At 37.4% G+C, this 26,235-nt stretch overlaps 1 protein-coding gene and 1 non-coding gene across 3 annotated transcripts in view; both read left to right on the forward strand.

The window, feature by feature from the left end:
• Positions 1-26,235, forward strand: part of STIL (STIL, centriolar assembly protein) — a 54,049-nt gene that overhangs the window by 16,321 nt on the left and 11,493 nt on the right. The window contains exons 9-15 of one of the 2 annotated variants that reach the window (XM_027537334.1): positions 5,690-5,840; positions 7,765-7,874; positions 12,516-12,630; positions 13,696-14,661; positions 17,755-17,920; positions 21,295-21,526; positions 25,725-25,938. In XM_027537334.1, the coding sequence (XP_027393135.1) occupies positions 5,690-5,840; positions 7,765-7,874; positions 12,516-12,630; positions 13,696-14,661; positions 17,755-17,920; positions 21,295-21,526; positions 25,725-25,938 (1,954 nt within the window). The remainder of the gene's footprint in view (positions 1-5,689; positions 5,841-7,764; positions 7,875-12,515; positions 12,631-13,695; positions 14,662-17,754; positions 17,921-21,294; positions 21,527-25,724; positions 25,939-26,235) is intronic. The other variant, XM_027537335.1, reaches the window with a different exon arrangement.
• Positions 12,340-12,446, forward strand: LOC113890565. Its single transcript, XR_003510530.1, has one exon. It is a non-coding gene; the product is annotated as a U6 spliceosomal RNA (small nuclear RNA).

Genomic DNA, 26,235 nt, shown 5'->3' on the forward strand with positions numbered 1-26,235 from the left:
CCTTGGGATCATCTACTCTAGCATTCTATTTTATAAAAAAGATTAATTTTCATTGATGTGACTGAAAATAAGTTAGAATTTTTTTACCTTACAAGTGTTTTATTTACTCAGTGCTACTGATAGTACCCTAAGAAACACTTGAAGTTTAATGTTCTTAGAACTAAAGTATAAGCTTTGGAAGTAATAAACTTTCTGACCTCACTTCCTCATTTTATTTTGTACATGATACCACTGTTTGCCTCTTACTTTCTTCGTCTATTAAATGAAAATCCCATATTCTCTTTCTGTCTGCTTTGGTGGCTATAATGCACTTAAAAGAAAATTTAATGGAAAGCCAGTGCAAGTACATGACAATAAATCAGACATACATAAAGATGCATAATAAAAATGTCTCTTCCACCCCATTTCCCCAGATACCCCATCCCCAGAGACAACCACAGTTCAAGGATTGCTTCCTTCTTGAAGCATAGACAAATATCACCCTTCCTGACCTATAAAAGTTAAATCAAAAATGAGATCACACTGTTTACCCTTTTCTCTGTTGCTTTTTTCTTTATGTCATTACAACTTAGAGATCATTACTAAATCTTGGCACATATAGATTTAACACGTATGTTTTACAACTGAATAGTAAATAATAGATACTACATTTTTAAAACTGCTCCTTTTGCTTGCAGATAACTTTGTGTTATACATCTTTGTGTGCAGATACTAGTATATTTGTAGAATAAATACCTAAACGTGTTTTTTTTTTTCTGGGTGAAATAGCATATAATTTTAAGTTTTGGTGCATGCTAAGTCGCTTCAGTCATGTCCCACTGTGTGAGACCCTTCCAGGCTTCTCTGTCCATGGGATTCTCCAGGGAAGAATACTGGAGTGAGTTATCATGCCCTTATCCAAGGAATCTTCCCAACCCAGTGACGGAACCTATGTCTCTTGCATCTCCTGCGTTGGCAGGCAGATTCTTTACCACTAGCGCCACCTGGGAAGCTTTGGTAGATATTGCCAATTTGCCCTTCAAAGGCTACCAATTTATAATCTTTCTGACCGGGTTTGAGAGTGCCTGTTTTCTCCATCCCCTCACTAACACTGTGGAACAAGTATTTGTTGAGCGCCTACTATGTATCAAGCACTATTTGTGATATTGGCAGTAAGCAGTACACAAAATAAAGACCCTATAGAGAAAAGCATTAAATAGGAAAAGTAAAATAAATAGTAGTTTACAAGGTGATAAGTGCTGTGAAGAAAAACAAGCAGGGGAGGCAGATGTTGTGTTGATACACTGGCAGGTAGGGTTGCAGTTTTAAACAGGCAGTCAGGCAGGCGAAGACCTGAAATGAGGGAGTAAGCCGTGTGGCTGTCGGGGGCAGCGTCCCAGACAGATGGGTGCAAAGGCTGTGCGTGAAAGATCACCTTGCATCTTTAAGGCACAGAAAGGAGGTAGTGTGGCTGGAGAGGAGTGAGGAAAGGGAAAAACAATAAGACCTCAGAGAGGTAACTGGAGGGCCGTCATTGGACTTTGATCTTTGCAGAACTGACAGGGGAAAAATGGCCTTTTCTGATGTTTTATCACATCAGCTTCTTGGAACTTCCTAATCATGTCTCTTGCCTTTATTCTATTGGATTGTACATCTTTTTCACATTGCTTTACAACAGCTCTTTTTCTTATTCTCTGTATGTATGCATTTATACAATATGTAAAGTATACAGAGAAAATGGGCTTCTCTGGTGGCTCAGCAGTAAAGAATCCGCCTGCAGTGCAGGAGACATGGGTTCGATCCCTGGCTTGGGGAGATCCCCTGGAGGAGGGCATGTAACCTACTCCAGTATTCTTGCCTGGAAAGTCCCATGGACAGAAGAGCCTGGCGGGCTAGAGTCCCTAGGGTTGCAAAGAGTCAGACACTAGTGAAGCAACTAACCACACATGCACACACAGAGATCTATGTATTTATTAAAATATATGTGTTATATGCTACAAAGATTTTATATATGCATATAAATGTGTTACAAAAAAGTGCATATGTATATATGTATTGGTGGGATTCTCAGGTGACTTAGTGGTAAAGAAGCTGCCTCCAGTGCAGGAGACACAGGTTCAATCCCTGGGTTGGGAATATCCTCTGGAGAAGGAAATAGAACCCACTCAAGTATTCTTGCCTGGGAAATCCCATGGACAGAGGAGCCTGGTGGGCAACAGTCCAGTCTGTGGGAGTCACAAAGAGTTAGATATGACTGAGCTCTCTATAGATACATAGGCACAAGTTTATTTCCCCCAGAATGTCATTTTATTTGACTTTGGTTAATATTTTTTCCCAAATAGATGTTTTTTTAAAGTCAGATTTATCCTTCCTTTTTCTGCTTTGGTTAGAAAGGATTTTTATTAAAAATCTCCTTAGAAGCTTTTACAATTCTACTTTTTACATTTTATTTTAATTGTAAAATAAAATTAGTTTTCCTTGCAATAAAATGGAAAGTAAATTTTCATTTTGGCATATTAGTACAATTAAGTTTTATTATCAGTGACTGGTCTTGCTTTAATTACTTACTGATAGTAAATGCTCGGTAAAGTTAGTTTTGAAGCTCTCTCTGTTAGTCTGAAGCATTAGGCAATTTCTTTGATACCTGGACTGTAATGCCACCCTTTAACCAAAGAGGCATCAGTATTGCTTGACATAGCTTAGGTTGATACTTAACAGCATTCTGATCAGTGGTCTTATCTGACTCTCAAGCGAGGAATTGAACAGAATGGGCATTCTGCCTCCTGAATCCCCACTGCCTTATTTTGTTAATAGTATAATATATCCCCAAATCATTTTCATTCAACATTTTACAGAGTAGAGAATTACTAAAAGTATTTTTAAATGCTGGGTTTTGGTGTGTGTTTTAAGGACTCTTGATTACTTTACAAATATTTGTTGAGTCATGTAGTGAACAAAATGAATATTCATTTTATCATTGTTTACAATAGTGAAATACTATAAATAATTTAAATATCCACTTTTAGAAGTCTACATGAATCAGTAATAGCACATCTATATGTTATATTACTGGATAGTAACTAGCAAAGAATCAGAATATCAAAGGTATAGTATAGAATATACTGTATAGTATAGAATAGTATAGAATATAGTGACATGGAAAGAAATCCAAGATTGTCAAATAAGAACTAGCAAATGCAATTAAGGAAACAGTTCCATTTACCATTGCAGCAAAAAGAACAAAATACCTAGGAATAAACCTGTCTAACCTGACCTGTACTCAGAAAATTATAAGATACTGGTGAAAGAAATTGAATATGATGCAAACAGAGAGATGTGCTATGTTCTTAGACAGGAAAAATCAGTATTGGTAAAATGGCTGTACTACCCAAAGCAATCTACAGATTCAGTGTAATCCCTCTCAGATTACCAGTGGCATTTTTCACAGAATTAGAACCAAAAAATTATAGAGCCAAAAAATTATACAAATTTTATGGAAACACAGAAGACCCCAAATAGCCAAAGCAATCTTGAAAAAGAAAAACTGATCTGGGGGAATCAGGTCCCTTGTCTTCAGACTGTGCTACAAAGCTACATTAATCAAGACAGTGTGAAAAAATATGGTACTGGCACAGAAACGGAAATATCAGCCAGTGGAATAGGATAGAAAGCCCAGAGATGAACCCATACACCTATAGTCATCTAATCTATGACAAAGAGAAGAGTATACAGTGGAGAAAGGACAACCTTCTTTAATAAGTGGTGCTGGGACAACTGAACAGCTACATGTAAAAGACTGAAATTAGAATGCTCCCTAACACCATACCTGGAGAAGGAAATGGCAACCTACTCCAATATTCTTGCCTGGGAAATCCCATGAACAGAGGAGCCTGGCTAGCTACAGTCCATGGAGTCGCAAAGAGTCAGACATGACTGATTGAGTAAACAACAACAACTAACAGCATACACAAAAATAAACTCAAAATAAAGACCTAAATGTAAGGGCGGACACTGTAAAACTTAGAAGAAAATATAGGCAGACCACTCACTGACATATATTGTAGCAAGATCTTTTCTGACCCACCTCTTAGAGTTATGAAAATAAAAACAAAAATAAATAGGTGGGACCAAATTAAACTCAAAAGCTCTTGCACAGCAAAGGAAACCATAGACCAAACAAAAAGACAACCCCTAGAATGGAAGAAAATATTTGCAAATGAAGTGACTGACAAGGGATTAATCCCCAAAATATATAAACAGTTCATGCAGCTCAATATCGGAACCAAGCAGTCAGTATCAGTTAGTCTCTAGTTGTGTCTGACTCTTTGCAACCCTGTGGACTGCAGCACGCCAGGTTTCCCTGTCCATCACCAACTCCTGGAGCTTGCCCAGACTCACATCCATGGAGTCGGTGATGCCATCCAACCATCTCATCCTCTGTCGTCCCCTTCTCCTGCCTTCAGTCTTTCCCAAAATGAGGGGTTTTTTCCAATGAGTCAGTTCTCGTCAGGTGGCCAAAGTATTGGAGCTTCAGTATCAGTCCTTCCAATGAATATTCAGGACTGATTTCCTTTAGGATTGACCAAGTAACCCAGTGGAAAAATGGGCAGAAGACCTATATAGACATTTCTCCAAAGAAAACATACAGACCAACAAACACTTGAAAAGATGCTCAGCATCACTTATTAAAGAAATGCAAATCAAAGCTACAATGAGGTATTACCTCACACAGGTCAGAATGGTCATCATCAAAAAACCTACAAACAATAGATGATGGAGAAGATGTGGAGCAAAGGGAACTCCACACTGTTGGTGCGGATGTATTATAAATTGGTACAGCCACTGTGGAGAACAGTATGGAGGTTCCTTAAAAAATTAAAATTAGAACTACCATATTACCCAGCAATCCCACTCCTGGGCATATACCTGGAAAAAAATTGTAATTCCCAAAGATTTATGCACCCCAATGTTCAGTGTAGCCCTATTTACAATAGCCAGGACATGGAAGCAACCTAAATGTCCATCAATAGAGGAATGGATAAAGAAGACATGGTACATATATATAATATAATGGAATATTACTCAGCCATTAAAAGGAACAGAATTGGGCCATTTGCAGAGATGTGGATAGACCTAGAGATTGTCATACTGAGTGAAGTAAGTCAGAAAGAGAAAAGCAGATATCAAATAATATTACTTATATGTGGAATTTAGGAAAATGATACAGATTAATTTATTTGCAAAGCAGAAATAGACAGATGTGGAGAACAAACCTCTGGATATCAAGGGGAGTGGTGGGTAGGATGGATTGGGAGATTGGGATTGACATATATATACTACTATGTATAAAATAGATAACTAATGAGAATCTACTGCAGAGCACATGGAACTCTACTTAATGCTTGTGGTGGCCTAAATGGGAGGAAATCTGAAAATGAGGGGTTGTATGTTGTGTAACTGATGCAATTTGCTGTACAGCAGAAACTAACACAACATTGTAAATCAACTATACTCCAGTAAAAATTAATTGCAGGGGGTGTGGATTCAATACCTGGTCAGAGAAAAGTAAGCATAGGTGTGCTCTTCAGTTTTTTCCAAAAATTGGACTGTTTAGTCTGTTAACTAAGTTGAGAGACTCAAATAGAATTCTTTGATGTGCTTTTGTTATTTTCAATAAATTTTAAGTAAATGGCATTTTTTTTTTGTCCAGGGTTTTTTCAGAATCTGGAAATTTCATCATAGTTCTCTATTCTGTGACACATAAGGACCCTGAATTTTATGAATGCCTCCCTTGTGATGGCAGGTTACCTGACCTTCGATTCCAGCTACTAACCAGCAAGGAAACATTACGCCTTTTCAAAGTAAGTGTGATTGGACCACCTAGCACACTAATGACTACTTAGTTATATGTTACTGTATATTGGCCTTTTAAACCCAGTGGTCTCTACCCTTTAAAATAGTAACTCAAAGTGTTAGGCTTTCTTTATTTTTGATCAGTCTTACTTAATATTAATTTTATTCATTTATGGTTAATTTCATTTTGTAAATTTTAGGACATACCTCCAGAACCAAATTCTAATACAGGATCAAATGTTATCCACAGAGTAACTTTTCCCTGTTTTTCTAAAACCTTTTAAGGCTATATCAAGAATTTATGTATTGTTTCATTTTATGATGTTGAGAGTTAATTTGTGATCTTAGTGTTTCCTTTGTCCTGAAAGTTACTTTTTTAATTATGGGTATAAAAAATGATTTCTCATAGTTAAAAATCAGCATCTATAATATGTAATCCTTGGATTCAGAGTGGATTGTTGCTGTATCCAATAACATACATAAAAATACATTTAGGTGACAGTCCCAGAAAAAGTAGGTCTTTGAAACCATAAGTATCATTATGTAAAAGCATTCTAAGGCTGGGAATTGCCTCGTGGTCCATTGGCTAAGACTCTGTGCTCCTTCCTGGTCAGGGAACTAGATCCCACATGCCACAGCTAAGACACAGTATAGCCAAATAAATGAATAAATAAAAATATAATGTTTTTTTAAATGAAATATATTCTTTTAAGAAAAACATTCTAAGGCCAATAAAAAATAATTCTAAAAAAAAATTATGTATCTTTTTACAAAAATATTGACAATCCCTAAATAACAGTGTGTTTCCACTCAGATCTTATTTTGTGCCTTTAATTTCATTTATAGGTTGTATTGATTCATGAATTAAGTTTTTGTATTTTAATTATAAGCATAATCATCTTTGAGGTATAATTACTTATTTCCATTTTAGAGACATATATCATTCACTCATTTTATTCTTCAGATTGTATCCTCAGTTTAAAGTTACTATTTAACTGAATCCTGGTTATTAAGTTGTAAGTTATATAGCAAAATTAAGTTTTCACTTTCATTTGTATAGTAAGCAGATAGTTTTTTAAAAGGTTGAATAAAAATAGAATTACCATATGATTCAGTAATTCCACTTCTGGGTGTTTATCCAAAGGAAACAAAAACACTAACTCAAAAAGATACCCACACCACCATGTTAATTGCAACAGTATTTACAATAGCCAAGGCTTCAAATAACCTAAGTGTCCATGGATGGATGGATAAAGAAAATATGATTTATATTATATCACGTTTATATAATGGAAAACTATTCAACCATAAAAAAGAAAGGAAATCTTGCCATTTGTGACAACATAGATGGACTTTGAGGGCATTATGCTAAGTGAAATTAGTAAAACATAGACAAACACCGTATGTCACTTGTATGTGGAATATTTAAAAAAAATTAAAACATTTTATTGAACTCACGGACAGAGAACAAATCGGTGATTTGCAAGAGAGTGACAAGGGTTAGGGAAGGTTTGAGGGCGGCCAGAATGGCCAAAGGTGGTCCAAAGACACAGACTTGCAGTTTTAAAGTAGTGAGTCATGGAGATGTAATATACAGCATGGTGAATATAGTTAACAATACTATATTATATTTTGAAAATTCTTATCATAAGAAAAAATTTATCATCTGTATGGTGGTGAATGTTAACTAGACTTAATTGTGGTGGATGTTTAACAATATATTCAAATATCAAATCATGTTGTATACCTCAAAGTATTATAATGGTATGTCAATTATATCTCAATTAAAAAATATTTTTTTAAAGAAAGATTACAGTTACAGAAATCATAATTCCCCTTTCCACCCAGTGTTTCAGAGCTACTTTTCATCTATATAGTGTTCTCTGGTGTTTATTTAAGTCACATCTCAAAGTATGACCTACTTTATTTCAGAATGTTGAACCTTCTGACAAAAATCCAGTCTGTTTTGAACTGAGCGCTGAAGACCAGAATGCAGAAAGAGAGTTTTTTAAAAAAGTTTCTAAGAATCTTTCAATTAAGAGGTAAAAGATATTTTTATTATCATACTTTTTTTATTACTTTCATTAGTTTTTAATAATAAAGTAAGTCCCCAGTTATTTCTGAGGGAACTGTTGGTAAATCTTATACCACAGGTGTCCTTACTATAAATGCATTCCTTCATATTTGTAAGTTGGATGATAATTTTAATGAAGTGACAACTCTAATGTGGTTCTCATTTGACTTGATTTATTACATAGGGGAACAAAAGTATTTGTCAAGAAATTATCTTACTTAAGAAGAAACATCCTGTTTTTGTTTAGTTTGCCTTCTGTCTTCCCTTCCTTGTAGTATTAAACCTAGGGCTATCAGATAAACTACTATAAAAATAACTCCTACTATAAAAATAACTCTTCTACCTAAAACAGAAAACTTTTAAAGCAAATGTACTAGGAGAATATTAAATAATGGCTTGTGACTTTTTGGGTCCAATATCTACTTTTGTGATAAACTAAATATTCCCTTTGTATTAGGGTTCTCCAAAGAAATAGAACTAACTAGTGCATAGAGAGATTGGTTATTGGAGTCTGTTGCTATTCTAACAGATTACCACACACCTAGTGACGACAAACAATACGGATTTATTACCTTCTAGTTCTAGGAGTCAGGAGTCCACAATGGGCCTTTGCTGCTAAAATTAAAAGTGATGGTAGGGGCTCTGGCCATATCAGCCTGAAGGCGCCCGATCTCATCTGATCTTGGAAGCTAAGCAGGGTTGGGCCTGCTTAGTAAAAAAAAAAAAAAAAAGTGATGGTAGGGCTGCATTCTCTTTGGAAGTTTTAGTGGTAAATCCATGTTCCTTCTTCCAGCTTCTAGAGGCCGCCTGCATTCCTTGTTGTCTGGTGGTCCCTTACTGCACCTTCAAAGCTAGAAGCATAGCATCTTCACATCTCTCTCTGACTTCTGTTTCTTTCCTCACATCTCCTTCCCTGACTCTTATCTTGACTCCATCTTATAAGGACTCAATTGTGTTTACATTGAGCTTATCTGATCGTCTAGGATAATTTCCACATCTCAAGATTCTTACCTTAAGGACATCTGTAAACTCCCTTTTTCCTTGTTCACTAACATATTCACAGATTCTGGGGATTAGAAAGATGTCTGAAGTAAACTCTATCTTTGGGCATTTAAGTTATCCTTGAAACAGGCTAGGTCACCAGAAAACTATATTCTTATAGACTTGCAGGAACACCACCATTGACTGAAGGTTTAAGGCTTTTTTCAAGATTTTATTGAATATTTGTGAAAGAAAAAGACAAGTTAAGGGGACGCTTGGTAATTTCTTTAACATTGTTGAAAAACAATGTCTGTTTTCAGCTCTGACCAAAGCTTTGATAAGGATCAGTCATTTTTAGATTTGAATGTTAGTGAAATGTTTATCCCTAGATAACTTTTGTTGAAATTATACATTAAGTTTTTTTATTTTTTGTTTGAGTGCTAAAAAAAGCTCACAGTGAATCTTTTTTTATTTTTGGCTGCACCACACAGGATATGGGATCTTAGTTCCCCAACCAGGGACCGAAACTGTGCCCACTTGTTTTCTTTTTAAAAGTAATTGGGGGAATTCCCTGGTGTTCCAGTGGTTAGGACTCAGCACTTTCACCGCTGAGGCCTGGGTTTGATCCCTGATCAGGGAACTAAGATCCACAAGCCATATGGCATGGCCAAAATTAAAAAAGTAATGTACTTAATTTCCATTTTGAGCCCCTCTTCATTATGCGCAGTTATGGAAGCCAAATTTCAATCAATTCAAGGTCTGTTTATCCTGTTTCCTCTGAGGTTTCATGTAATTTAGAGGGGACTAATGCTATGCCCTGGCTTCCCTGGTGGCTCAGAGGTTAAAGCGTCTGCCTGGAATGCGGGAGACCTGGGTTCGATCCCTGGGTTGGGAAGATTCCCTGGAGAAGGAAATGGCAACCCACTCCAGTACTCTTGCCTGGAGAATCCCATGGAGGGAGGAGCCTGGTGGGCTACAGTCCATGGGGTCGCAAAGAGTCAGACAGGACTGAGCAACTTCACTTTCACTTTCAATGCTCTGCCCTATGCTTCTCTGGTGGCTCAGATGATAAAGAATCCGCCTGCCAGTGCAGAAGACCTGGGTTCAATCCCTGGGTTGGGAAGATCCCCTGGAGAAGGGAATGGCAACCCACTCCAATATTCTTGCCTAGAGAATTCCATGGACTGTAGCCCACTAGGCTCCCCTATAGGCAGACTACCTTCTGTGTGGTCACAGAGTCGGACATGAATGAGTAACTAACATTTTCACCAACCCTGTGCCACTACTGGTGGTGTGGGGTGACGTGATTCTCATCCACCCACACCACTCGGCCACCTGCTGAGATGTTTTCTTTTGCATCTGGTCTTTGGCAGTTGGTTTGTGCAGGTTCCTGCCGCAGCCTCTTTAACCTGTTCAGGTCACTGGTTCTCTGTGTCTTGTCCATGCTGTGCGGAGGCATATGGAATATCATTCTGTATTCTCCATGTCCTTCTCGGGTATGGCAGGAGAGCTTTGTGGGATTGTTTCACTGCAGCCCCTTGGCACAGAAAGAACTCTGTGTTTGCCTCTCCAGACTGCCAGGGTTTGGGACAAAGGTCTGTTCGCTGTCAGATCTTCCACATCTGCCTAAGGGTTTCTGTTGTTCAGCCTACTACAGAGACAGGACCCTTTCTTCAAAATTCCATTAATGTCTAAGCTCTCTTAGCTTCCTTCTAGCTTTTCTGTCATCTTCCCTACCTCATCCTATTGAGATTTTATTTAGTTTAAGATGCACAAAAGCTTGATGTATATAGTCTTTCAAATCGTAGTCTTAAACTCTAATTTCAGCATTTGAAATTCAGTACCAACACTCAAAACTTTTTCTGTGTTCTATTGAGGCATGATACTTGTGACGCAGTAACTACAACTGACTAAATGGAGGAGGTACTTCAGTTAGTCTCAGAGTAGATTACCATCACAGATATAAGTACATAGGAAAAGGTAATTCCTTACTTGATTTTTCTTTATAACACAGTGAGTGTTTAATGTAATATGTTTAATATAGTGAGTATACATCTCTTTCATCAGATGATAGATTTTTTTTTATGGTAAATTCTGTATCTTATGTATTTCTATGCTCCTTAAAGTGGTTAATCAGAAAATGCTCAGTAATTTGCTTAAGAATAACTGGGTTATGGATGCAACTAGAGATGATCATACTAAGTGAAGTAAATCAAAAAGAGAAAGGCACATACCGTATGATATATGTGGAATCTAAAATATGAAATAGATGAATCTGTCTGTGAAACAGAAACAGAATCAGGGACATAGAGAATAGACTGGTGCTCGCCAAGGCGCAGGTGGGTTGGAGAGGGCTGAATTGGGAGTTTGGGATTAGCAGGAGCAAACAGGTATATACAGAATGGGTAAACAACACAGTCCTACTGTATAGCACTGGGAAATATATTCAATATCCTGTGATTAAACTATAGTGAAAAAGAATATGGAAAAGAATGTGTATGTATGTCTATGTATATATGTATGTATAACTGAGTCACTCTGCTGTACAGCAGTAATTAACACAACATTGTAATTCAACTACACTTTAATAAAAAAATAAGTTAAAAAAAAGAATAAGTGGGTTAAACTTGCCATGGTCAGGAGAAGGGGATACATTATTAAGCATGAGTCTGACTGGCTCAACTTTCCTGATCATCTGACCCTGGCTTGAAAAATAAAATAATTTGTGGTTGTCAGATACTAAATTAAGTGATAAAGTACCTTCGGATCAGATCAGATCAGATCAGTCGCTCAGTCGTGTCTGACTCTTTGCGACCCCATGAATTGTAGCACGCCAGGCCTCCCTGTCCATTACCAACTCCTGGAGTTCACTCAGATTCATGTCCATCGAGTCAGTGATGCCATCCAGCCATCTCATCCTCTGTCGTCCCCTTCTCCTCCTGCCCCCAATCCCTCCCAGCATCAGAGTCTTTTCCAATGAGTCAACTCTTCGCATGAGGTGGCCAAAGTACTGGAGTTTCAGCTTTAGCATCATTCCTTCCAAAGAAATCCCAGGGCTGATCTCCTTTAGAATGGACTGGTTGGATCTCCTTGCAGTCCAAGGGACTCTCAAGAGTCTTCTCCAACACCACAGTTCAAAAGCATCAATTCTTCAGCGCTCAGCCTTCTTCACAGTCCAACTCTCACATCCATACATGACCACTGGAAAAACCATAGCCTTGACTAGACGGACCTTTGTTGGCAATGTCTCTGCTTTTGAATATGCTATCTAGGTTGGTCATAACTTTCCTTCCAAGGAGTAAGTGTCTTTTAATTTCATGGCTGCAGTCACCATCTGCAGTGATTTTGGAGCCCAGAAAAATAAAGTCTGACACTGTTTCCACTGTTTCCCCATCTATTTCCCATGAAGTGATGGGACCGGATGCCTTATTCAGCTTCAAAATGAAAGAAGAGTGCTCACTTCAGCAGCACATATACTAAAATTGGAATGATACAGAGAAGATTAGCATGGCCTCTGCACAATTGTGACATGCAAATTCATGAAGTGTTCCAGATTTTTTTAAAAAATAGAAAGAACAAACGAATACTGATTACTGAAGACTTACTTTTTCTCCCATCTGTTCTTTAGCTCTTCCCAGAAGTTACCTCCAGGGAAAATGCCAACGAATGATCATGACTCTGGTGTTGAAGATGAAGATGTTTCTCCAAGACCAATTCCTAGTCCTCATCCAGTGAGTCAGAAGGTATCACTGGTCTTAGAACTCACCTTTGTAATTAGAAACCTAAAAGTCTCTTCATGTTAAAGCACTCAATAATATATAAAGATAAATATCATATATTCCTCACAGGTACATTTAATTATTATATGTAATAATATTAATATGTACACATATTGTAATAAGTAAGTATAGTATTTCCAGAGAAAACCAAGGAAAAGAGGTTAAGTTAGCTCCCTAGGATTATATAACTAGGAAGTAGTAAAGCTGGAATTCAGGAAGTTTAGGATTTGGTAGACTAGTAGTTTAAGAGGTTTAGTTTCAGAATCTGGTGCTTTTAACCCATGTAGAATCAACATTCTATACTATCACCAGCACTTGACATTGTTCTTATCACCATATTTTGAGAAAACATTCTACTTGCTTTTGGAGATTGCTAGCAACCCATCATTATTTTTTTTATTGAGGTGAACTAGTGGGTTATTTTAGAATTTTTCTGTTTTAATTGGACTAATTACTTATTACAAGAAAAAGGAATGGGAAAGTTTTCTTAAATTAATATTATAACCAAATTCACCACAGCGATACTTTACTTACTCTATTTGGCTCTCCTCCAGCTCTTTTACTAGATATCAATAAAAAGAATAGCAGTGAATAATTTCACTTAGTATGATATTTTTAAATACTTACTGGAAGACCCTTTCTTATTAAGATGAAAAAACACTATTCTTTGCTAGATGTATTGAAGCATCTGGCCTGATGATTTTTTGTTTTTGCAGAGAGGGTAAAAAAAGTCTGTTTCCCATGTCGAGTTCTGTAACCTAAGCAACGTCAATCGGTGTTCCAGTGAAAAGAGTTTCATTGGTAAACAAGTTTGTGAGGGCAAGGACCTTATTTATTTTGTTCACAGTTGTGTTCCTGGTACTAGCACATAGAAGATGCCCAGCAAATATTTGTCAATTGTCTAAATAATCAATACTTTTTAATTAATAACTGGATACAATTTGGAAAATACTAGCTTAAAGGAAAATGAAGCATATATCATTCTCCTGAAAGGCACTTTTTCTTCTTTCATTTCTTTCCCACTTATAGGTTTCTAAGATCCAGCCATCAGTTCCTGAACTTTCACTTGTGTTGGATGAAAACTTCATAGAACCAACCCCTGTGCCTAACCCATTGGAAATGGTGAATAATGAAAATCCTCCTTTGTTGATTAACCATGCTGAGCACCTTGAGCAGTCACAACCCCAGCTTTGTGATGAGAAACACAGACCAGAAGCAGAAGCTGGAGAGCCTTCCTTCAGAGGGCTACCAAATCCATTAAACCAAGACACTGCTCCTTTGAGACACTGCAAAGTAAGACAGCTGTCTACCTGTAAGAAAGGGAACTCTCATATCAGGAACAGTAGTAAGCCCTCTTTTAATGGACTGTCTTCAGATACATCTGAAAAGCTTCAAACAGTTTCTGCTGCAAATGTACACAAAGAAGAGTATCCTGTAAGATCCTCCACGTTTAATTCCAAGCAGTCTTCTCTTGCCCCACAGTCCCACCCACACAATTTTGTTTTTTCACTCCATAATTCAGGAAGACCGATGGAATTTCAAATACCTACTCCCCAGCCACCCTCTTACTATTCCACAAATGTTTGCAGTTGTTGCCAGCATCATGGCCATATTCAGTATAGTCCAATAAATTCTTGGCAGGGAATGAATACAGTAGGATCTGTTCAAGACCTCAAGTCTGAAACCCTTCACAAACATTCATTATTTCATCCAAGTGGATGTCCAGCTCAGTACCATAATGCATTCTTTTCTTCAAGTAGTCCTATAGCCTTGAGACCTCAGGGAAACATGAGGGGTTGTTCTTCCGACAGCAACGTAGAACCATCACCTGCGGCAAGACTGCCTCCACACGTGGACTTCTGTAGCCCATGGCCTTGTGCAGTATGTATGCACACACCCAAGACTGGGTCAGATGATGGGATGATGGGACTGTCTCCAGATGCGTATAGGTTCATCACAGAGCAAGACAGACAGCTGCGACTACTTCAAGCACAGGTTTGCTAGCTTTCTTCTGTTAAATTCTTGAATTTTTAAAAAGTAACTGGCAACTCTTCAGTAACTATAGTTTATGAAGTGGAATTGCAGAATGTCAGAATTAGAAGAGACCCTGGAAACTGGATTCTAGTCCCTGATGTTTTACACATTAGGGAAATGAGGATTTGAATAAGGAAATGGCAACCTACTCCATTACTCTTGCCTGGGAAACCCCATGGATGGAAGGAGCCTGTCAGGCTACAGTCCATGGAGTTGCAAAAGAGTCAGACACGACTTAGCGACTGAACAACAACAATCAGGGTTTTATTTGTTGCTTTATTTTATTTTGTTATACCAGATAAAATATTTTTTTCTTTTTATCCTTAGATGACTGACTCCATATATTTACTGAATAATGTATCTTTTTGTTAATGATTTAAACATGTATTTTTTATTTTATAATGAAAGTATCATGTGTTTGTATCTATTTCTATACTGCACTCTCCATTGATCTGCCTATCTATTCCAGCACTACTACCATTTAGTTTAATCTCTATAACTTTGTAGTAAATGTCTTATCAAGTATTTCATATGCAATTTCTCTAAACCTCACTTTTCTCAGCTGTAAATTGGGAATGCTGCTGTTGCTGCTAAGTCGCGTCAGTCGTGTCTGACTCTCTGCGATCCCATAGACGGCAGCCCACCAGGCTCCCCCGTCCCTGGGATTCTCCAGGCAAGAACACTGGAGTGGGTTGCCATTTCCTTCTCCAATGCATGAAAGTGAAAAGGGAAAGTGAAGTCACTCAGTCGTGTTCAACTCTTCTCGACCCCATGGATTGTAGCCTACCAGACTCCTCCATCCATGGGATTTTCCAGGCAAGAGTACTGGAGTGGGGTGCCATTGCCTTCTCTGAAATTGGGAATAATGATTGGTGTTATTAATATATGTAGCTTTGATAGTTAAATGAATTTATATGTGTATATACACACACACACACACACACATCTGTCTATCTATCTAAAGTGCATAGTGTAGGATGAAGCTTTAGTAAACAGTCAGCAAATTACAATTATCTTATTTGTCTCTTAGTCCTTACAACTACCTTAGTTTTAGGTAATATTGAATCTCACAGTGGCTAAATAGCTTTTCCAAAAGGTAACAGAGTAGGAGTTAAGTTATGTCCTCATGACACTAAAGTCCATGCTCTAAACCACTATAAGTACATATTCCTTTTTGTATTATTAATGCAGGTTGTATTTCTACTGATGTCAATAATTTATTGATAATACTTATTTTCCTATATTAATAAAGTTAATCTGGTAAAATTAATGAGATGAGTTGAATTCAGCAGTGTAACTTATGGGCTTCCCTAGTGGCTCAGATGGTAAAACATCTGCCTGCAATGCAGGAGAACGAGGTTCGATCCCTGGGTTGGGAAGATCCCCTGGAGAAGGAAATTAATCTGCTAAAATTAATGAGATGAGTTGAATACAAAGTGTAACTTATAGGGAAACAAGATTACAGTGTTTAAAAAAGGAGGCTTTTCCACTCCTAGGTGTATATGCAAGAGAAATGAAAAAATATGATCACACAAAAGCTTTTACACACGTGTTTGTAGCAACATTGTTTACAATAGCCAAGGGTGAGAACAATCCAGAGTCCATCAACTGATGAATAGATGAACACAAATGTGACATTATATATACAATGGAATATTTCAATCATCAAAAGGAGTGAAGTACTTATAGGTACTGATAGGTACAGATGAACTTTGAAAATGTTATGCTAAATGAAAAAAGCAAGATATAAGGCCACGTGTTGTTTGGTTTCATTTCTATCAAATGTCCAGAATAGGCACATCTGTAGAGATACAGTGGCTTCTCAGGTGGCACTAGTGGTAAAGAACCTGCCTTGTCAAAGCAGGAGACATAAGAGATGTGAGTTCGATCCCTTGGTTGGGAAGATCCCCCGGAGGAGAGCATGGAAAACTCCAGTATTCTCTGGAGAATCCCTTGGACAGAGGAGACTGGTAGGCTACAGTCCATAGGGTTGTAAAGAGTTGGACATGACTGAGGTGACTTAGCACACACACACACACACACACACACACACACGTATAGAGATAGAAAGTAGATTAGTGGTTGCCAGAGGCTAAATTGTGGAGCCATGGAGAGTGACAGCTAGTTGGTCCAAAGATTTTGCAAAGGTTAATGAAAATTTTGTAGAGTTAGATGGTGGTGATGGATGCAGACTTTGAGAATATACTAAAAACTATGGAATTGTATACAGGAATAAGTTGGTTTTTTTTTTTTTTCTTTTAAATTGGAGGCTAATTGCTTTACAATGTTGTGTTGGTTTCTGCCATACAACATCATGAATCGGTCATAGCTATATATTCCTTTCCTCTTGAGCATCCCTCCCACCCCCTATAAAGGGATAAGTTTTATGGTAGGAAGGGAAGCTTTTAGTGCTTGAACTTCAGCTTTGCTACTTGTTAATTATGTGACCTGGGCAAGTAACTTTATATTGCCTCAGGTTTTTTCTCTGTAAACTGTGCTTACTAGTAGTACATATTCACGGGGTTGTTGTAAAAATCATACATAAAAGCTCTTATTGTAATGTCTTGTAAACAGGAAACACTCAGTGTTAGAGATTGTTATTAATATTTCCAGTTTCAGCATGACCAAACATGGACAATTCTGGGTGACCTTTATAAAATGAATCTTGTGTAAAAAAATTGTTCACATTTGATATGTAGAATTAGAGAATCTCCTCTATCTTACTTTTGATTGATAAGTGAAATAGAAATAAAATGTCAGAGTGTTAACAAGGCTTTTCTACATGAGTGTCAATTTATGAATGTTGATCTAAGCACCTGTGTTTTTACTTTGAATAGGTAGCCCATTTAAATGCTTCTTAATAACTAATGACAATGATTTTCAGCATTGAATAAGTTTTATGATTTAATCTAGTTGAAATGTGAGAAAATGCAGTTAAAAGTCAGTTACTTATAACTGGGGCACTCTGTAATTCATTTTTAAACTCTTCTGTCAGTTTGGTTGTTTACTTCACTGTCATAAACATACATAAAAAAGTGTTTTTAATTGATACAGATTCAGCGTTTGTTAGAAGCACAGTCTCTGCAGCCCTGTTCCCCTAAGACAACCACTGTTGAAGACACAACGCAAGCTGCAAGACAAATGGAGTTGGTTTCCATGGAAGCACAGTCTTCCCCTGCTTTGCACATGAGAAAAAGTGTAAGCATTGCTGTGAGCACAGGTAATTTCATTTTTCTTAATTTGTACATAGTACACATAGAATTTAAACCAAGGTGATGAGTATGTAACTTAACTCTTTGTGTGATTTTACTCTTTATGAAATAAAACTCTACCTGTAAACAGATTGGAAACCACATAACGTAATGTGTTGTTTGTTTTTGCTGCTTTTCCAAGCTGGACCCAGTTCTAATGAGAGAAGTCATCTGTGGTTTAGGGGATCAGGGAAGATTTCATCCATGCAGTGTTACTGATTCTGGGCCTTGAAGGGAATGTAGGATCTTGGTGGAATTGAGAGATGGCAGAACAGATTAAGTAGAGAAAATACAGGCTCAGAGAAACAACACAGAGTTCTGAGTTGTCTAGTACTCTACCCATTACTATGTCACAGAGAGCCATTACTACATCTTTCACAAAGCTGTGTCTGTTTCATCTTGTAAGCAAAATAGAAGGCCTTTTTAAAAAAATCAATAATATAAATGACATCTATGTGTTTACATATTTCCTCACAATCAGACTATGAGATCTTTAAGAACATTTTCATGTGTTTAGTATCTAACAAGATGTTTAGAATATAGTGTGGTGGTTATAAGACTGAAGAGGAAGAGTCATGTACAGTGTTGATAAAATTTGAAAACTAATTGGATATGGCAGTTGGAAGAGGGAAGATTCAAGTTACTTTAGTTAAATGCCGTGTTATTATCCTGGATTGGATCCTGAAACAGAAAAAGGATATTAGTGGAAAAATTGGTGAAATCCAAACAAAGTCTGGAGTTTTAGTTAATAGTAATGTACCAACACTGTTTTCTTGATTTTGAAAAATGTACCATGATAATGTAAGATGTTAACAACAGGGAGAACTAGGTGAGGAATACACAGTAACTCTCTGTTTTATCTTCTCTGTGAATCTAGAATTATTCCAAAATTAAACATTTATTAAAGGTGAAAATAAAAGTTACTTCATGATTTTGAGCTTGGATGACAGAGGGAGGCAAGTTAGAGAAGCAGAGGAGAGGAGATGAGTTCAGTCTAAATATCTGTTCAGATTGAGCTACTTTTGGAAATGTAGATAGTAATACTCAAATGTTAGGAGAGTGGAGTGGATTGATGACATAAGAGTTGTGAAAGTAACAGATGAAGGTTTGAACCTGGAGAATACAAATTTGAGAGAGAGCATTAACAAGGAAGACAGATTGCTGTATTCTTTATCTGTACCCAGATGTTATCTAAACTTCATGAAGAGGGCAGCAATGAGGGAGGGTAGTGGGAACCTCATGTACGTTTATTAAATTCAGGTGTTACTCAATATTAAGAATTTTTTAGCAGCAAGTAACATAAGCAACTTTGAACTAAGCAAGGAGGGGGAATTTACTGGAAGGATATGGGGATGTTTCATGAAAACCAAGGCCAAGAATTGGGCTGGACTTCAGAGAAAAACTAGACGTAGAAACTAGAAAATCACTGGAGTATCCAGTTATTACACGTGGCTGTTTTATCAACTCTATCTGGAGTCTTCACTGCTTTACATTTTAAAATACAGCTCACCCAGAGCCTCAGAGTTTCTGTTACGCAGTTCTACCCATGTACACAAACACATTATGATCCTTCAGTCTCAACTTCAAAATGCAGAGAACCTGAATGGTCTAGTTTGGATTAGATTTTAATCCCTGGTTCAGGGATAAGGGGATTGAGAAGCATGTAATAGGGGCATATCTGTTGGAGTCCCGTCTTTGTTAATTGCAAGGATGACAATTTCCTGCATATGTGTGTTGTAGAGGGTGGTGGTAAAGGAGTATTAGGAGATAAACAAACCAAAAAGTGCAGTTTCCTTCTATGTCCTCTTGTGAAGTGCTGTACTTACTATATTCCAGTTGTTCATCATCTGTATCTGTCACTGGACTGTAAACTTTTATTGACTGTTGTATCTCATTACCTAACCTGATGCCTAAATCAAACTGATATCCTGAAATTATTTGAAACAAGTTTTCAAGCATGATGTATATTTCAAATATTTTGAAACCTCATAGAGTCATATTTAGAGCTTTGACTTATATGCAGAAAAATGAATTATTAGTCATTTGAATTAAGAGGCTCTCTATGATAATACTTAATTCCTAAGGGTGTACACTGGTGGGTATTCAGGAAGAGTGGCAGCACTCACATAAGTTTTCTAAATTGTCCTTTTATTTTTGGGTGGGCTGTGCTGTGTGGCTTGCAGGATCTTGGATCCCTGACCAGGGATTTTTTTAAATGCTTAATGAATACAAAAATAAATCATCCTTTTATTAATTTATGTTTATAAAATCACCCGAGTTGATGCTCAAAGTGGAAACAATTTTGACTTGAATTTAGTCTTTGGTTTTAACTTTATTTCTTTAAATCATGTATGTATTGCAATATTTCTCAAAATGTAGAATGCATATTGCTCAGATTCAAAAGATGATTTGGTGTAGTATACAGATTACTATTTTATACTGTGTAGATTTATTTGTTCCTATAAGTATTAGAAAAAAATATAACTAGCACATAAAATGGAGAAGGCAATGGCACCCCACTCCAGTACTCTTGCCTGGAAAGTCCCATTGATGGAGGAGCCTGGAAGGCTGCAGTCCATGGGGTTGCTGAAGGTCAGACACGACTGAGCGACTTCACTTTCACTTTTCACTTTCATGCATTGGAGAGGGGAATGGCAACCCACTCCAGTGTTCTTGCCTGGAGAATCCCAGGGACGGGGGAGCCTGGTGGGCTGCCGTCTATGGGATCACACAGAGTTGGACACGACCTAAGTGACTTAGCAGCAGTAGCAGCACATAAAAATCTATGATTTCACAGAAATGATGCAGCTCAGTAAAACAGTGAGTTGATTTAAAGAAAATCAGTAAGCAAATAATAATACATGCAAATAATTGTGCAAATGATCTATAAAATTTGGGAAATATTTGGTTTTTACTTGCCTTATATTACATATATCTGATATAACCCTGATATAGTCTCATACATATTGTGTTTAAGAATCAAAATCAAAGAGCCCAGGGATTTGCATTTTATATATTTTCTCCTGTTTTTCAGAACAGCAGTTTTCAAAACACACATATACTCCAAATCATATTCAGAACCTTGACAGGTAAAACCCATCCTGAGAGCCACACCTCTTGGAGAGTCAGGGCCTGAGAAGTCCTCTTTCCCTTTGTACTCAGTTTCCTCTCTTTACTTGTCATTTATTTCTTCATGGCATTTCTGAGAAAATACAATCTGAAAACAGTTCTAGGTAATTGTGTTAAAATAATATAGCTAATGTTACTTACAAAAGTTTGTCAGAGAATTATTTTCTATAATTGAGTGTCTGTTTCTGCATCTTTTAAATCATCTGTTCTCCAGGTGCCAGCTTGTTTTGGAATGCGGCAGGTGACCATCAAGAGCCTGAATCTCAGCTGAGGCAAGATGACACCAAGATTTCCAGTGAGGACATGAATTTTTCTGTCGATATTAATAATGAAGTCACAAGTACGCCAGGTAGTGCATCTTCGCTAAAAGCTGTTGATATTCCCAGTTTTGAAGAGAGTAACGTTGCTGTGGAAGAAGAATTTAATCAGCAACTTTGTATATCCAAGTAAGATCTCTTCAATTCAGTATTCATCTTCTTTTTTTCTTTTTAAATTCTAATATTCCTCTGGTATTCTAACTCAGAAACAAGTTTGTTTTGTAAAAGTATTTCATGGTGTCTTTCCTAATGCGATTCCTATGTAACAGACAGTTCTTTGGCTGCACCACTCGTCATACGGGATCTTAGTTTCCCCGACCAGGGATCTAACCTATGCCCCCTGCAGTGCAACCATGGAGTCCTAACTACTAGACTTCTAACCACTGAAATGCCAGGGAATTCCCTGTAAAAGACAATTCTGAGCCTTCTGTGACCATTCCCAGATGTCAGTCATTGGATGTATGAAACAGTCTGACTGAATCAGAACAGTTGAAGATCAGAAATATGTATGTCAGGCCTCACTGGAGAGTCTGACACTAGGTCCCAGATGGAGCCAGGGTCCTGAATTTTTTTAATTTTTATAAAGATACATACTGCAATTATATGTGTATAATAACAGAGTCTTTATTTCTGAGAGATGTAACCTGTTATTCAAGATATACTCGGTAAGCTAATGGGGATGAAATGGTAAAGGGTAGAGCTGAAATAAGATAGGCTCTGAGTAGATAATTTTTAAAACTGATTGTACATAGTGGTTTGTTAAACTCTCTTGTGTTTGAAATTTTTCATTCTGAAATTTTCTATTAAAAAAATAAGGATTCTGAAGTAATTCAGATCATTTGCAAATTTGTAAACAAATTCAGCAAATATTCTTTGAGCTTCTGGTATATGCTGCCAAAAAACTAAGCCCTAGAAATTGAGCAGTAGGTCAGACAAAGCTCCTAACTTCATGGAATTTCCATGAGTTCTGGAGACAATAACCGCATCAGCAGGAAACATAATTTCATATAAAGACCACTGCCTGAAGAAAATAAACCAGGGTGACCAAGTGGAGTGTAACTAGGAGAGTGGCATGGGAGTGAAGTGGGTATATTAAGTAAGAGGGTGAAAGAAGCCTTCAGATTACGTAGGGCTTTGGAGGATGTAGAAGTTCTGAATATATTCTGCATTCATTAACATCAGGGAGGATTTTTAAATGACATAGTGGTATGATCATTTTTGTTTCTTAAAGGCCATTCCAGCTGTTTTGTGGCAAGTGAACTGAGGGGGTTAAGATTAGAAGTAAGGAGACTGGTTAGTAGACTGAAGACCAAGTGAGATGAAGGTGCCTGGGAATTAGAAGTGGTGGCAGGGATCAGGTATAGGATAAATTTTGAATGTAAAGGAGTAAGGTGGGTTAAAATACCACAGTGTAGTATCACATGAAATAGTTTTAAAAGAGGTGAATTCAGTGGTAGGGGTGGCATGGGCAGGCAGTTGATTACTTTTTAAAATTTTAAGCCTTTTGGTAATATTTGATATTTTAAATTATCTGATTACAATAATGATTAGAACAAGAAACACACCCATCTAGAAAACCAGAAATATTTATCTGCTTTGCTCAGTAGAGAGTATGTTTTAACCTTAAAATTCAATTAAGTATTCATAATATGTACCACAGTATATTAAAAAGATCTGTATACCTGTCTCAACCCCCACTAGACTGAATTCCTTCTGGTTGTGGATCATACTCATTTCTGTACCTTTAGGACTTGAACAAGTGTCTAGTTCCCCACATCAGCTACTTCACAGATGTTTGGTGATAGGAAGAGCAGTTTGGGGTAAGCCCCCAAGATAAGTTCACATTTCACTTGGAATAGTTACAGAAAATGAGAACAAAGAGACATGAACCGTGGTTATCCTTACTTGTTCTCCCTGTGGTTATCCACATTTATTCTATCTGTATTTCCTTTTGTAAATTGTAGACTACTTTCAAGGATTAGTTTTTCCCTCTGAAAGTAGAACTTTAAAAATCTCCGATCCATTGTGGTTCTTAACTTCAGAAACAGATCTGAGTTAACTGATAGAATGCAATTAATTGCTTTTTCAGGGTGATTAACCAACTCTGTGGATTCCAACATATAACTATAACAAAGATCTGATCTTTGTTCTGCATAGATTATGATTCGGATTAAATAGTATCTCCAGTGTTGTGTACGGTGGTTTCAGTGCTTTTCTAGGATTCTTCCCAAACATCTGGTCTGATTCCTGCTGTGGTTCGTGCTGCTGAGTATTCATACATGGCACCTGGCCACCTGAGTCCCCTGTCCCCTTTGGATGTGTTGCTGGGTTAGTCTAATGTTAAAGCAGTTTGTGAAAGGTAGATTTGACTTGCAGCATATATGGTAATCGGTTGCTTTTTCCCAGGGAAGAACCATGTGTGATATCCATAGATTTTCTTTTGACACAATACTTTTTCCCTTTTTTTACGAAGTCAGGCTTTGGACATGCCTGCTAATACTTGCCATATTAGAATCATCTTTAAACAATTTTTAAAATTTGAAATTGTTAATGTTTTAGTTTTTTCTTCTGGAATTTTTAGCTTTTATTTTTGTTTGGTAGGTTAGACACCAAAACAGGTATTTTTAAATTCTTGAAAAGGCAATATAGCAGAGTGATTAAGAGCATGGAGCCAAACTGCCTGGATTCAAATCACAACTGTGTGACCATGGGCAGGTCTCATAATTTCTGAATGCTTCTGTTTTCTATATATGGAGACAGTGAAAGTACCTATCTCAGGATTGTTGTAAAGATTAGATGAGTTAATATATGTAAAACACATAGAATAGTACCAGATTAGTACCTTAAAAATTAATTGTCATCATTTAGCTAAAGGTAGAATAAGTCTAACTCAGTGACTGACGTGAACTCTCTTTAAAAAATAAAGAGCTTTGCAGATGTTTGCATGATAAAAATCCTGCTCGGTACAAGTACTTTCCCCAGAAGCCATACAATCTCTGAAGCCTGGCTTTCTGCTTCTACATTTGAGTTTTGATGTCTTCATTAAAGTGCAATCAGTTAACATGATTGAAGATAAAGGTTCAATGTGCTGTTTAGGAAGTAAGGGGATAGCAGCAGGAGATGAAGAAAACTAGCAATTACAGACCCCCACTAGGTTTATCTGGTACCGTGCTAGGCACTTTGTATCTCCTTTAGTCCTGTCTCATGTTTTTCAACCCAGGGCGGTAGATGCTGTTTTTCCCATTTTATGAATGAGGAAGCTGAGGCCAAGAGAGATTAAGATATTTGCCCAAGATATAATGAACACACAGATACCTTTATTATAAATGAGAGTATATCTTCCCTGGTGGTGCAGAGGATAAAGAGTCTGCCTGCAACGTGGGAGACCCAAGTTCAATCCTTGAGTTGGGAAGATCCCCTGGAGAAGGAAATGGCAACCCACTCCAATATTCTTGTCTGGAGGATCCCCATGGACAGAGGAGCTTGGTGGACTACAGTCCATGGGGTCGCAAAGAGTCGGACATGACTGAGCGACTTCACGTTTTTGTATGTTTATAGGCTTCCCTGGTGGCGCAGAGGTTAAAGCGTCTGCAATGTGGGAGACCTGGGTTTGATCCCTGGGTCGGGAAGATCCCCTGGAGAAGGAAATGGCAACCCACTCCAGTATTCTTGCCTGGAGAATCCCATGGACAGAGGAGCTTGGTGGGCTACAGTCCATGGGTCGCAAAGAGTCAGGCACGACTAAGCAACTTCACTTTCACTTTCACTTTAAGAGATAAAAGAAAGTGCTAATGGAGGTTGAAAGAAGCAAGAGGACATATCCAATTAACGTTTTAGAACATCGTAGAGGAAGTAAACTTTTAAAATGTCCCTTGAACAGTGGATAGGATTTTGATAAGAGTATGTCAATTTAAAAGCATTAGAACAGTAACTCTTGGCTCCAGGGCATTTGAAAATACAATAAATTGGGGCACTCCACCAGTTGAGAATCTGTGTGGGGAGAAGTCCAAACAGTTGTGTTTTTAAAAACTTTACAAGTAATATTGATGGTGTAATTAAGATTGAGAACTAGCGCATAGTAGACAAAATTTATGGGCAGAAGAACTCAGAGTATTGTTCGTAATCCAGTTTGTTCAGAAGATAAAACAGGGAGCACTGATCGAAAGGGACTGGCTGAAAAGCCAGGTTGACTATCAAATTTCAGAGAGCTTTGACTGGCATAATAAGGAATTGTTTTTGTTTTAATAAACCATTTACGATTTGTTTGTTTTGTTGTTGTAAAACAAAATAACAGAATTAACTAACAGTTACTTTATGTCCTTTCAAGCAGCTCTTCTCCACTTGAGAGAAAAGAACCTGATGTACCCGTATTCTTTCCAAATCCCCTGCAAGCGGAGTGTGGAAGCATGTGCTTCCAGAGTGGACCAACAGAGGGTGCCACTAATAGCTCTGGAGCATCAGGGGAACCCCAAACCGAGCAAGTAATGCAACCCTTGCCTCATCAACCATCAGATAACCAGCAACTATTCCAGGACGTGTTGGTAAGAAAATGTAAAGCATTCTGTCTTTTGTGAGATGGTGATTTAGTCTAAGGTACACTAGTTAAGCCTTTCCCATCTTTAAACTGATGGGGACCTTGCTAGGAAAAGATTTTCCCCTAACTCAAGTTCGAAGTTAGTACTAGAAAAAATAAGCAAGAGCTTGCAGGAGGTTTGAAAATTGGAAAGTAATAGAATATTTATGATAATTTTTGCTGATTTCAGCTCATATAAGCAGATTTTTATGGAATACTTAGCTTAGTCTAAGAAAATGAACTGAGTAAAGTGGGTAATATAAAG

The sequence above is a fragment of the Bos indicus x Bos taurus genome, chromosome 3 (genome assembly GCF_003369695.1).
Source record: "Bos indicus x Bos taurus breed Angus x Brahman F1 hybrid chromosome 3, Bos_hybrid_MaternalHap_v2.0, whole genome shotgun sequence".
Classification (NCBI taxonomy): Eukaryota; Metazoa; Chordata; class Mammalia; order Artiodactyla; family Bovidae; genus Bos; species Bos indicus x Bos taurus.